Source organism: Schistocerca nitens, chromosome 5, assembly GCF_023898315.1.
Source record: "Schistocerca nitens isolate TAMUIC-IGC-003100 chromosome 5, iqSchNite1.1, whole genome shotgun sequence".
Taxonomy (NCBI): Eukaryota; Metazoa; Arthropoda; class Insecta; order Orthoptera; family Acrididae; genus Schistocerca; species Schistocerca nitens.
This window is the reverse complement of record NC_064618.1, coordinates 456,381,482-456,395,596: the sequence shown is the minus strand read 5'-3', so window position 1 is coordinate 456,395,596 and position 14,115 is coordinate 456,381,482. Positions and strand designations below refer to the sequence as shown.

Here is a 14,115-nt window from a genome sequence, read left to right as displayed (position 1 = left end):
TTAAGCATAGTTTCAAACTTTTTCTAACATGCTTAATGTCAAACATTTAACACACTAACTCATTTGTAAAGAAGTCAGGCATCTGAAGCTGTTTTGTACTTGAGGGTTTAGTTCTTTAAAGAATAGGTGGTTAAATGGTTATACTACCCTAGCAATCAGAACTTTGTTTCCACTGTCGTCCTCACATATATGCCCCTCTCACATATCCTTTTTAACCTCCCCCACTTATCCTTCTCTCCTCCCTGAGGAGATAAGCAAGGAAAGGGGAAATTGTTAGCCATGATCTATTATAAGAAAGCATCCAATCATTCTCCTGGACCTGCCTTTTCTTGAGCAGGTTTCATAGTCACGTAGACCTTTTTGAAGGACAGCATTTTTGTCTTCGCTTGTCTTTTTATTTTCAATTGGCACAGTTGAAAATTTGATCTTATGGTCATTTTCATATGTAATACTTCATGCTGCTTATGTATATTTCAAAAATTTAAAAAGTGCCTGGCATATATGAATAATTCATACCATAGTCACATACAATTTAAGATGTGTGTACAGTGGCAAACTTAATGCACTCATATATTAACACAATGTTAAGTAGGGAATAGGAATAGTGTACTAGGAGCCTTGAGTTTGGGTTTGAAAACTTGATGTTTGTCACTAATAGGCTCCACCTCTTGTAAATTTCTATTAAAATATATGTTGCAGGATTTTTATTTTAAAACTCATAACATTCCTTGTGTTTATTAAATGGATGCTATTGGTCCTTCTAAAGAAGTTCAAGTAGCTACCCACAAATCTCCTAATCAAATTTATGTATTACTATGTCAGTGTAGGAATACAAGCAATATGCTGTGACACACACACACACACACACACACACACACACACACACAATCACTCCCTTGCTTATCTACTAATGGTAGCAATTACCAGAAGTATCACTGTGGAAGGGAGTAGAAGTAGACCTATATGTTTACTCCACAAGTTACCATATAGACCCACAACTTCTTCACTTTTGAAGGCCAGACATACCAACAACTAAAGGGAACAGCCATGGGTACCAGGATGGCCCCCTCGTACGCCAACCTATTCATGGGTCGCTTAGAGGAAGCCTTCTTGGTCACCCAGGCCTGCAAACCCAAAGTTTGGTACAGATTTATTGATGACATCTTTATGATCTGGACTCACAGTGAAGAAGAACTCCAGAATTTCCTCTCCAACCTCAACTCCTTTGGTTCCATCAGATTTACCTGGTCCTACTCTAAATCCCATGCCACTTTCCTTGACGTTGACCTCCATCTGTCCAATGGCCAGCTTCACACGTCCGTCCACATCAAACCCACCAACAAGCAACAGTACCTCCATTATGACAGCTGCCACCCATTCCACATCAAACGGTCCCTTCCCTACAGCCTAGGTCTTCGTGGCAAACGAGTCTGCTCCAGTCCGGAATCCCTGAACCATTTCACCAACAACCTGAAAACAGCTTTCGCATCCTGCAACTACCCTCCCGACCTGGTACAGAAGCAAATAACCAGAGCCACTTCCTCATCCCTTCAAACCCAGAACTGCCCACAGAAGAACCCCAAAAGTGCCCCACTTGTGACAGGATACTTTCCGGGACTGGATCAGACTCTGAATGCGGCTCTCCAGCAGGGATACAACTTCCTCAAATCCTGCCCTGAAATGAGATCCATCCTTCATGAAATCCTCCCTACTCCACCAAGAGTGTCTTTCCGCCGTCCACCTAACCTTCGTAACCTCTTAGTACATCCCTATCAAATCCCCAAACCACCTTCCCTACCCTCTGGCTCCTACCCTTGTAACCGCCCCCGGTGTAAAACCTGTCCCATGCACCCTCCCACCACCACCTACTCCAGTCCTGTAACCCGGAGGGTGTACACGATCAAAGGCAGAGCCACGTGTGAAAGCACCCACGTGATTTACCAACCGACCTGCCTACATTGTGAAGCTTTCAATGTGGGAATGACCAGCAACAAACTGTCCATTCGCATGAATGGACACAGGCAGACAGTGTTTGTTGGAAATGAGGATCACCCTGTGGCTAAACAAGCCTTGGTGCACGGCCAGCACATCTTGGCACAGTGTTACACCGTCCGGGTTATCTGGATACTTCCCACTAACACCAACCTGTCAGAACTCCGGAGATGGGAACTTGCCCTTCAGTATATCCTCTCTTCTCGTTATCCGCCAGGCCTCAATCTCCGCTAATTTCAATTTGCCGCCGCTCATACCTCACCTGTCTTTCAACAACATCTTTGCCTCTTTACTTCCACCTCGACTGACATCTCTGCCCAAACTCTTTGCCTCTACAAATGTCTGCTTGTGTCTGTGTAGATGAGTGTGTACCTGTCCTTTTTCCCCCTAAGGTAAGTCTTTCCGCTCCCGGGATTGGAATGACTCCTTACCCTCTCCCTTAAAACCCACATCCTTTCGTCTTTCCCTCTCCTTCCCTTTCCTGACGAAGCAACCATTGGTTGCGAAAGCTAGAATTTTGTGTGTATGTTTGTGTTTGTTTGTTTGTATGTCTATCGACCTGCCAGCGCTTTTGTTTGGTAAGTCTCATCATCTTTGTTTTTAGATATAGTTACCATATAGAGTGTAACAAGGCGTATGCATATGGTTACAGCAAAAATAAATGCATGAAAAATTATCAAAAATGCTTCCAAAATTTCTGTTGTTTGTGTTCTCTTTGCAGCTTCCCTTTTTTTTAGTCAAAAGTAGAAATACAAATTGTAGTCCACAATTTCAGTGACTAATACAAATCCTTTATTTTTCAGACTGGACCATATGAATATCTGAAAGCCAGATGCGCAAAGCCCCCAAATCATCGGTATTATCTTCCCGAGACAACTAACTTCAGTTATGGTTGGCAAAGTGACGAACTCTATGCACGTGTGTACAACCCACCTTACGGGCGCAGCACACAAAGTACTCAACAACTATATCGAAGGCAGGGAGTCAAACCTGATTCTCCATCAATCAGACCAGCTTTTATCTTCGTACCGCTTGAAAAACATTACATTTAGAATTGGTGCAAGACATGATGGAACACTGTCTAACCTCTTATCAATTATCAAATTGTAGTTGAAAGGTCAACACTAAAAAGAATGTAGATGAGGAAAAAAATTTATTGTGAAGGAATGCTTGAACACAAGTAAAACATTATTTAAATTAAACAGTGTGTTTAGGCATTGTATGTTTTACTAACTTTTCAATGAGTACAATAAATAAAGAGATGATCACACATATTACGACAACAATCACAAGTTACAATAATGTCTTTGACATCAAAGGGTTGGAAGAAAATAATGACAAATAATACTGTTCGCTACACTGTTTGCCTTTCTTGACAATGTCTGTCACATACATTCCTTTAGCAGAAATGTAAAAATGATTTTCTGGTCCTTTAAACACCATATTATCACAGTTTGTTACATAACAAAGAGAATATGTCTTTCCAAGGATACCTTGCATACAATCATCTTTTTTAAAAAAATACGCCTTACATTAGGAACAAAGAAATTCAGATCTAAGGACACATCAAATAATTACAGGTATAAAGACAATAATGATGCATGTATAGTAAAATGATTTGAGAGATGGTAAATGACTGAGAACATGAAATGAGAAAAACTGTTCATACCTCACAACTGAATTACAACAGTCTATTATCACATTATTGTTCTCCCACACACATTCAGCCACAGAATTGAAAAATTGTACTTGGAGCCACAATTATGTCAAAATCAATGACTCTGTTGTCACCAAGCACTACAAGGCAGAGTACACAAAGGGAACTAAAAGCCTGCATAACTGGTTTGTTTATGAATAAACTGTATGTTCCATACTATTGTTTTAGATTAATTTTATATTTTAGTTCATGTTGCTCTTGCATAAAGCAACTGTAGATGAAGTACAAACAAATGATAGAAGGCACAAAAGAAAGAAGTTACTAATACACAAAACAAAAATTGAACAATTTTTTTTTTTATTTCCAAGTTTGATTAACACAGTGACTGCCACAAGGCTGCCACAGCAGTGTCACCTGCTTTGGCCAGCACCGACCACACAGCAGTCAGTGTGTTAATTATCTCTATACTTTCTTTTTGTTCACATAAAAAGAGAAAATGTGCATTACAACTCTTTAAGCATTTTAATATTTATAATGTCCTGATACAGCACAGTTTTATTATACCCAATCATAATGAACTTGAAGCTCACAGATTCCATACAATTTCAAATGTCAACTAAAATAATAAACGTACACCCTAATTCAAAATCTGGTAATAACTTGCAAATTTAAGTAATTGGGGAAATCACAATTATTCGGTGTGAATCTCAAATCTTCATCTGACTATCAACCATTAATAATAATGTTACAAATTTAGATCTCTTATATTGGATGCAACCTGGGGACTTCATCTCACAAAAGCATTTTACAAGGACCCCAGCCTTGGGATCCAGTGCAAACAGGTTAGTGACTCTTAATGCAGAAGTTGATACATATTATCACAATGTCAAATGGAAGATAAGATTGGTCTTTCAACTTAAAAAATAATCAGTCGGAGAGTAAATCCTAAAAATCAAACTTGAGATAGTCTACAATCTTAGTAGTAACATGATCAGTGTCTAGTACTCAGGTCCTGAAGCAAATATTTCCACTTATGCAAGGAGGAGGAATTTCCAAAATATTACCCCAGCTTGTATGCAACCCACCATCCCCTTTCATAACACTGGTTCTTCGGGAAGCCCACACAACCATGTTATAAGGGTGAGCCTGGGAGCATCCAGGCAACCTTATACGGCAATGTGAGATTTAGGTCTAAACAAGACATTTTCTTCTCCTTGTTCAGAATGGGCAATCTGAAACAATTGAATCTTGGCACTACCCAAAATATCACTCACAAGATGCTAGAAACTAGATGCATAGATAGGCAAGTATCTGAAATACAATGCTTCATTGTCAAATATAAGGCAATGGTTTCCATCATCAAATATTTTTTCGCCAAACAGCAGACTGTCCCCACTATACTTCCAATGCATAAAAAAGATCTTTATAGCACAGTGTATGTAGACATCACACAGAAGAAACCACCAGAAACTTCATGTTAATGCCCAACTGGACACACAAAAATACAAACACAATGAGGTCAAGTAACAACTGCACAGTGCTTAACCCAGTAAAGAAGTTAATGGCATTTCGACACATACCAAAAAAGTAGACAGACAACAGCCTCCTGGGAGAATTTCAAATAAAGCTTGTCGTTACTTTGAGGTAGTTCCAAAAAGAGACAAGCAGAAGATAGGGGTGCAAAGATGTATCACTCTAGATTTAGATTATTCTCTCTCTAAAATCAAATGGAAGTTCCTACCCACAGATACAAAGATGCTCAAACGCCTCAAAGTCTTAAACCTGATATAGGAATACTGAAGACAGGTAGATGTTAACATGTTCATTGTGGTTGACAGTTATAAGAGTCCACATGAGCCACTAGTTCACTGTGGCTAACACATCTAAATGTATCCACGAACAACAAGCCAGTGCAGCAGATATTTATAAGCTTATAAGATTTTACCTACAGTTTGAGTTCTTGCGCATAGTTGTTTGTGACGTACATTGTTTGAAACGGTGGCTAAACAACCTACACTGACACCTTCTACTGTTAAAAGAGTGGGCAGGAAAAAAAAGTGACAATCAGATACTGATTGCAGTAGGAAAGGTAGTGATTATGAGTTCCAAGATAATGATTCGCAGGAAGATGGATGGAATCTCAAGAACACAGAAACTTGCCATAGCGACAATAGTGCGGAAGCAGAACTTTCACATACGCTTTGTGACAGTACAGATTAAGAAGGCATGGAGAATGATGGTGATGAAATTGATGATGATTAAGAACCAACACTGGCAGAAGTAAATAAATCAGCTACAGTATCACCTGTTTACATATCAAGAATATTTATTTACTTGTCTCATTGAGAATACACCAATAGATTTCTTTAGGGTACTACTTATGATAACATACCTCAGTTTTGCATTTGATGAATCAGATAACAACATCTGTGAATACATTTTAGAGTGAAACTATGAGGAATGGGTCTACAATTTGTAACTGGAAACCTATAATTATAGAAAAAATACTTTCTTCTTGTGAATTACATTACATGTGGCTAATGTGAAATCTGTCTGATCACAAGACTACAGGAACAAAGATGCTCTGTTTCAAAACAGAGGAATAGTGAAGAGTATGTGTAGAAACAGATATATGATCAACTTACACTCAAGTACAACCTATACTACATTACTTTAACAACAGAATGTGTCAAGTGTGTTACCCTGTGAGAGAAATATTTTTAAACGAATCTGTGTTCTTTTGGGGAAAGACTGTCATTCAGACAATATATCCAAAACAAAAGGCATATGCACAATGCGTGATGATTTGAAAATGGCATGACAAATAAGTTGTTATTTTCGCAGAATTCTTCAATACAGTGGAGTAAGTGCCAAATTCATCCCAGCAAATAATTTCATAACTACAGCCAGTTACCAAATATAATCAGAATATGTATGGCACTGAAGCAAGGACTAGATACTGTTATATTATTTATGTGAATGGAAGATCTTCCATCAGTCTAAAAAACTATTCCTTCATATAATTGACACTCTACTTTTTGATTTATATATTCTGTACAATAACTACTTGGGGAGTAAACTGACACTGTACGAAAATGGAATAAAAATAATAAAGGGACTACTTTTCCAATGGAAATTCCAAGAAATATGAGACAGAGAGACTTCATAAGAAAACTCACACTATACAAAAGCAGAAACCAACTGATGGGAAAAGGGAAGTCATAAGGAATAGATGTAAAACCTGTACCAAACTGGACCAGTGTACTGACATAACATGTAAGTGCAGAGAATGTCCAGATAATCCTGGATTCTCTTTGAACTGTTGTGTGAAGGCACATGATTAATGAACATTTTGTTTTATAATGAGAAGTCTTAACAATTTCTTCTTTGTCTTCTTCTTCCTTATGCTTTCAAGAGCCAAGGCCAGAGAGAAGTATAAGTTTTGAATTTCTTTTCACCTATCATTTTGCAATTGTTTCAATGTTTCTAGAAGACAATGTTTATACTTTCACAAATATGTTCATTCATTCTTTAACTTGTAATTTGATTGCATTGGCAAAATACATCAAGAGGTACTGTCAAGACTGATAGAAAGAAAGCAATGATGGTTCTGCATCTGTCACTATTACGTAAGTACAAAACATGAACATCAAGATTTTGCTTGAGCAAGATTTTGGATTTCAGCTCGCACATGCTTACCACATGCTTTAGTGGCTTATACTGATCCCTGCAGCAAATGTGTTAAGAAAATTGAATTACAAATACAAATAAGTTGCTTAAACTTGAGGGATGATTTAGTCAAAAGTTGCCAGTAAGAAAGACCATACATCACACAGCAAAAAGATACATGCTTTATTAAAGACAGCCTGAGAACAAACAACTACAGAAACAGAGCGAGCCTGGGAAAGATGGAGCTCGGAGAATATTCAGACAAATAGGCATACTTCCATATGGTAGTGCTAATTTAAAAACATGAGCATACAACAACAGGGAAGCCAGTGCATCCATAAGCAGCAGACACAGTTGGGTGAATACTTTCACAGGAACGTGATCTGATTTTCCATCAAACCTTCAAATGGATCTCCACCCAATGCATGTCATTCAACCTTTGACTTTAGATAATTAAATGGTAATATAATCTTTGGGGATAACAGAAATATTCTGTAAAGAACCTTCATCAGGAATTCCCTGAAACTTCCTGTACCTATGATGATAACCCTGACAAGTACTGCACTAGAATCATACGTGTGTACAGAAATCTCACTGGTATGTCACTAGCAAAAATTTTCTAAGCTCTTATTCAACAAAACTGAATGACAACTGTACCAACAACTAGGATGATATGAGGTGAAACATATTTCCAGAGGGGAGAAAGTATCACACCATCAACAAAGCTTCCAATAAACTACAGCTAGAATCAGTCAAAATTATGCTAATCCACAGGTTCAAAACATATAAAGTATTTAAGGTATCACACAGAGAGGGTATGAGTTGACTCAATGCATCCTTTATACACTTAGTAGCAATTTATCATTTCCATATAGTTGTTACTCTTATCAGTTGCAATGCTGAACAGAAAGAACAGAGAAGAAAATTCAAGTCTGAGGGGGGAACACAGGAAGACCTTGGGAGAATACACAAAACAACAAAACCTGCAGCTCTACAGTTACACTGAAAATTTGAAGGATTAGATCATATAAAGAGCTACTTGATTCTAGACACACCTCAAGGATGGATACTACAACATTTACCAAATGATTTCTCACCTTCTAGAAAAACAAAAAGATCAAAGTGCATGGGATGACAGTGCTGAAATTGGGCATAACAGGGACTAAAAAATTTTCAGAAGTGTACTGAATTGAAAAAGGTTCCAGGAAAAATTATCCCATAAGAAAAAAGCAAATTATGCATCCAGAGAAATATATGCTCTGTGAGCAAATATCAAGGTTCAATGCAAGCGAAAAGTTGAATGTCACTAGTCCTCAGTGCTCTATGCTAAATAACAAATAAACAAAAATACACCTCCCTTCCATAATGAATTCTCAAGGGTTTTCTCTGTCATCTACATGGGAATCTTTCTTATAGACTTTCTTTCCTATTTCGGCAATGGCGAACATCTGTTTCAAGACACGTAGATTCCAAATGTCTCACAATCAACAAAGGCCCACCAAGATTGCACAGGACAAATTGATTGCCAAAAGAATGAACCTGGGAACAATTCATCACCGTAACTGACACAACAGAACATTCAAATTGAAAAGACACATTAGGAATGGAAGGAGGTGGGGGATGTGGGATGGCGAGAGTGTGATGGAGAGAGGTAGAGGGAGGAAGGGCGAAATAAATGTAGGAGGAAAGAAGGGAGAAAGAAAAAGGACTGTGGGAGAAAGATTAAGAGGAATAGTGGGGATGAGTGAGACAGAGAGAAATAAGGAGGGCACTAAGAGAGGGGCAAAGCAAGAAGTAGGAAGGGGCAGAGAGTGAGGGAATGGTGAGACAAATGAACAGGAGAATGGAGGGAAGAGGAAGGGGAGAGAGGGGTGTTGGGGAGAGGGCCAGGGGCAGATGAAAAGGGGGAGGGGGGGGCAGAGGAAGTGGAGAAAGGGAAGGGAGTGGAGAGAGGTAGAGGGCGGGGAGAATGAGAGGTGACAGTAGAGAGGTAGAGGGGAGAGAATGAGGGGTGGGAGTGGAGAGGTAATGAGGGAGAATGAGGTGTGGGAGTGGAGAGAGGTAGAGAGGGAAGAATGTGGGGTGGGGGTGGAGAAAGGTAGAGGATGAGGATGAGGGGTGGAAGGGGAGAGAGGTAGAGGGAGAGGACAAGGGCAGGAAGTAAAGAGAAGCAGAGGGGGAGAATGGTAGGTGGGAATCGGGAGAGGTGGAGGAGGAGAATGAGGAGAGGGAGAAGAAAATGATTTGAGAGCAGACATGGAAGCATTTTTAATCTTCAGCTATTTTTCAGAATGAAATGTATTACAATTCTTCTGTAAGCTGAGTGGGAGAGGGAGCTCGTGCTGTCAGTCATTCTTATAAGCAAGAACTAATAGTTTTTCTGGGTCATGATTAATAATACATGTTGTGTTTTACAGTACATTCAGTGCTGCAGATCACCTTGTCAATAACAGGAGAAGTTATGGAGGGAGCAATAAAAAGGAGGTTACCAAATGTCTGATCATCTTAACCAGCCATTATCTATTTTATAGGAGTATTTTATACATACTTTACTACTACTTTTGGCTGTTATAAAATTTATAAGATTAACTTACACATACAGGAAATGATGAAAGAAACAAACACCAATATTTTTTAAAAAATCTAAATGAAACACACAAAATTTATAAAAAAAATCTCCTTATAGTAGTTCACCTGTTGATATACTTTTTTATACATCAACTTTTTTCTTTGTTTTTCAACTGATAAGCAGCAGATGACTCTGCCCATGTTGTTTACTCTATGTCACTTGTTTCTAACAAACTACACCAGTTACCAATAATTAGTTACATCCAAAAATACAAATCACACAGCAGTCTCAGCATGTTCTAACAGTCAGTAACAGTCATGTTAGTGAAAAAAAAACACATTCTTGTCACCACCTACAAATACCCAAAATGTACATACACTACCACACCAAAGTTACAAATAAAGAGACATGCAGCAGACAAAAAAGACATGAGATGCAAATGTTCGAAAGAGAAGTCATATACTGAACAATAAAACTTCATGGGTACATACATAATCAAATATTAACTGCACAAAGATAAATCAAACACCATGCGTGAGAAGAAATTTGATAGACACATGGTTTGTTTTCTATGTGCAGAGCCATAAATAATGTTCATTGCCAGTAAGAGAGAGAGAGAGAGAGAGAGAGAGAGAGAGAGAGAGAGAGAGAGAGGTGATGGAAAAAAATATTCTCTACTTGGGTTTGGTGTTTCTTGCTCCACCCTCAATGTATGAGTACAATGGTGAAGATCATTTATATAATTTTTGTTGCAAAAATATTCTCTCAGTGACAATTCACAAGCAACATTTTAACAATAATGCACAGACTCCTGCAGACTTATGGACTCGTAGGAGAAAATGACTCCACCGACTCATATGGGGAAAAATGTGGCACGAATTGATGATGAAAGTGTTCTTTATTGTTCCATCATCAGTGTGTCTCATAAAAACTGACTATCTGAAAATAACCATTGAAATTCATTGGACTGACAGCTTTCTTATCTTACACAAAACTTTAAGGAAAGGTTTATGCAAACAGTACAGTCTTTTTGTGATTTTTCCAACATCTCAGCATCTTGTCTGAAAAATTCCTACTTTTCTCTGAAAGATTTCACAGGCAAGCATCTTTTGTTTCCATTACAGTTCATAACAGATATTTCTCACTCTTTCAGTAGCATAATATTTGTGGTATACTTCCATGAGGCAGGTTTCTAAAGTAAGTACCATTTGTTACAACTGCAGCCTGCATTTGTTGCATGCGCACTCTATGCCACACTCGGTTGGCAAGTCACAGATGCCACTACAGTCATTTGGCGTATTTATGTTTATTAGTGAATATTTGAAATGCCTCCTCTGGTTGAGAATTCCACCAATTGTGAAATACACACTGTGATTTGTTTTCTTAGTGCTAAATGGGGTGAAATTGTCACATCAGTGTATGGAGAAAACATTATGAGTGATGGGACAGAATGGAAATGGGTGAGAGCTTATAAAAATGCCCCTACAAACATACATGATGAGGAATGAAGTGGGCAACCTTCACTCATTACTGACAATTTTTTACAGAAAGTTAATGAAAAAGTGAGAGATAACAGATGCTTTATAATTTTGACATGATGTGATGAGTTTCCTCAAGTGCCAAGAAGTGTGCTTTATGCAATTGTTACTGAATGTTTAAATTATCAAAAAATTATGCTTACATTATGTACAGAAAATGCTAACCGAGGGGCACAAAAGCAAACATTTAGCCATTTCTTCGACTTTCCTAGAGTGGTATGGTGAAGAAGAAGGTGATAAGCTTTTAAGTCAAAGTGTCAGAGATGACAAAACAAGGGTGGCTTATGTTACACCTGACTCAAAGCAGCAAACCACGGATTGGTAACATTCATCATCAACCAAGAAAGTGAAGTTCAAGCAAACACTTTTAGCCTGGAAAATCATATGTACCATTTTTTTGGGTCATTTGCTCTGTTGTGACACTACAAATTCTAAAACTTATTGTGAGACCTTAAAAAAACTGTACCATGTAATCTAAAACAAAAGGAATGGTATGCTGAGTAAGGGGATTGTTTGGCTTTATGACAACACCTGTTCACATGTGGCCAATGAAACTCACGAGCTGATCAGATCATTTGGCTGGGAACAACTTGATCACCCTCCATACAGTCCTGATCTAGACTTCTGTGACTATCATGTGTTCCTACATTTACAGAAGCATCTGAGTGGTCATCACCACGACAACGATGAAGGTATCCAAAACCTGGGTGTACGATATGGTAAGTACCTTAATGTAGGTGGGAATCATGTAGAAAAATGGATTACAATACAGGCTTTCATGTAAAAACAAAATTACTAAGAAAAGTATATTTGTTTTGTTTTTGTTTCAAAACAGTACTTAAAAACACACCTCATATTTTGTACATATGAAATTTTCTGTCAATGAGGAAGCAATGGTACACTGGTGTCCACTGCCTATCATTAACTTTCTGTTGAAGGCATGGAAAACTATCTGTCAAATATCTTACTTGCCTGTGTCACACACACTCTTATGCCTATGGCCTTATTCTAGAGACAACTTTACAATTGTTTTGTAGGACATGACAAAATTATATTAAAAGAAGCATGGTTCACTAGATGAGTACAAAGTAGAACAAAGCAAGATGTCCTGAGCATGTCTCAAACATTAATGTGCCTTAACATATCCATCATCACTGCCTCAGTTACATCAAGCACTACTTCTGAAAACAACAAAAACTGTTCCTAAGCTCACAAACAAAGTACAGAAATAGATATTGCCACAACTGTGAGAAATGATAATCACTGAATGATGGTAACCCTACTACAGTTTATGTCCAACAGTTGGAAGAGAAGGCCAACTATGAGCTCTTTTGCATCAGCATGGCATATAGGTGCCTCCACATTGCAGTTTCAAATGACAAAACATTTTTTTCTGTACACCTCATTTCGAACTTAATTATCCATCATTCTCTTCTAGTGCTTCCATCGCGGTGTTGAGAATGATGGCTTTTTCATGCTGCTTCTCTGGATTTTCCTTCCATTCCTTTATTTGTGCTTTTTTTGTCATTTTCCCAGATTTATTGATCTGATCATTTTAGTTCTTCAAATGACACTTCCTTTTACCACTTCCATGTATTTATTTCTGTAACAGCCATCCATCCAATACCACTGTGTTATCAAAATGGTTGAGTCAAAATGTGTGTATACCAATTTTGCATCGAGGATGCCAGTACTGTTTGCTTCTGCTAACTGTCTGTCTAACAGATCATTACATTCCTTTTAACAATTAGAACATATTTGTCTATGTTCTGAACAAACAAATCTTTTATCTCGTATGTATTTCATTCACAACTGTTATATCAACTACTTCACATATTACATATGTCTCATTTAACAGAATTTCATTTAATGTACAGATACAAAGAAGTAAAATCTAGGTAAAATTGGCTTTACCTAAATGCTTTAAATTAATTTTCATTTGTACATGTCAAAGTTTTGGATTACTTCATTGTACAAATGTACAATGGTAATTATGACTGCATGTGCTTTACACAAACACACACACAATTGGGAGACACATAACATTGGGAGTATGGGGTTTAGGGAGATCTGGAAAATGAAAAAAAACCTACTTCTTTTCCAAGAATAGGAAGAAAAACTCATTGCAGAGAAGAAAATACTGATGCCACAAAACATCATTCTCATAGTTACCCATTCTTCATAGGTTTTATACCAATAATGAGCAAAGAAGAAAGAAAATACTATCATAACAAGTGGTCAACAAAAATAAATCACTGCTTGTGAGGAGGAATTGATGCCGTACAATTTCACTCTTATAAGCAACCATTCTTCATATATTTAAACCAATAAGTGGCAAAGAAAAATAGGAAAAAACAATGAGATAGTGTTAAGTAGTCACAAACAAGTTTGCTAATATTACGGTATATTGATAATTTTTACTTATGGACCATTTGACAGCAACTGAATAAAACACAAAACCGCAAATTGGCATTCCTAAGAAGAAGACCAACACCAAAAATGCAACAGGAGCGTAATATGTAAGAAATTGTCCACGCAACCTGTCACTGATGATGCCGTGCAGAAAATAAAGGCGAAACGCATATGGCACTAAAATTATGTTTTATTCAGTTGCTGTCAGACAGTCCATAAGTAAAAATTATCAATATACCGTAATATTACACGCAACTGAGGAAGAAAGCTGTGGAGTA

The 14,115-nt window shown here is 37.7% G+C and overlaps 1 protein-coding gene across 1 annotated transcript in view; it reads left to right on the top strand.

Moving 5' to 3' along the window:
* The window catches only part of LOC126260527 (protein ATP6V1FNB-like), a 45,766-nt gene extending 42,722 nt beyond the window's left edge, over window positions 1-3,044 (top strand). The window contains exon 3 of the mRNA XM_049957859.1: window positions 2,796-3,044. Within this exon, the coding sequence (XP_049813816.1) occupies window positions 2,796-3,044 (249 nt within the window). The remainder of the gene's footprint in view (window positions 1-2,795) is intronic.
* The last annotated feature ends 11,071 nt before the right edge of the window (window positions 3,045-14,115 follow it).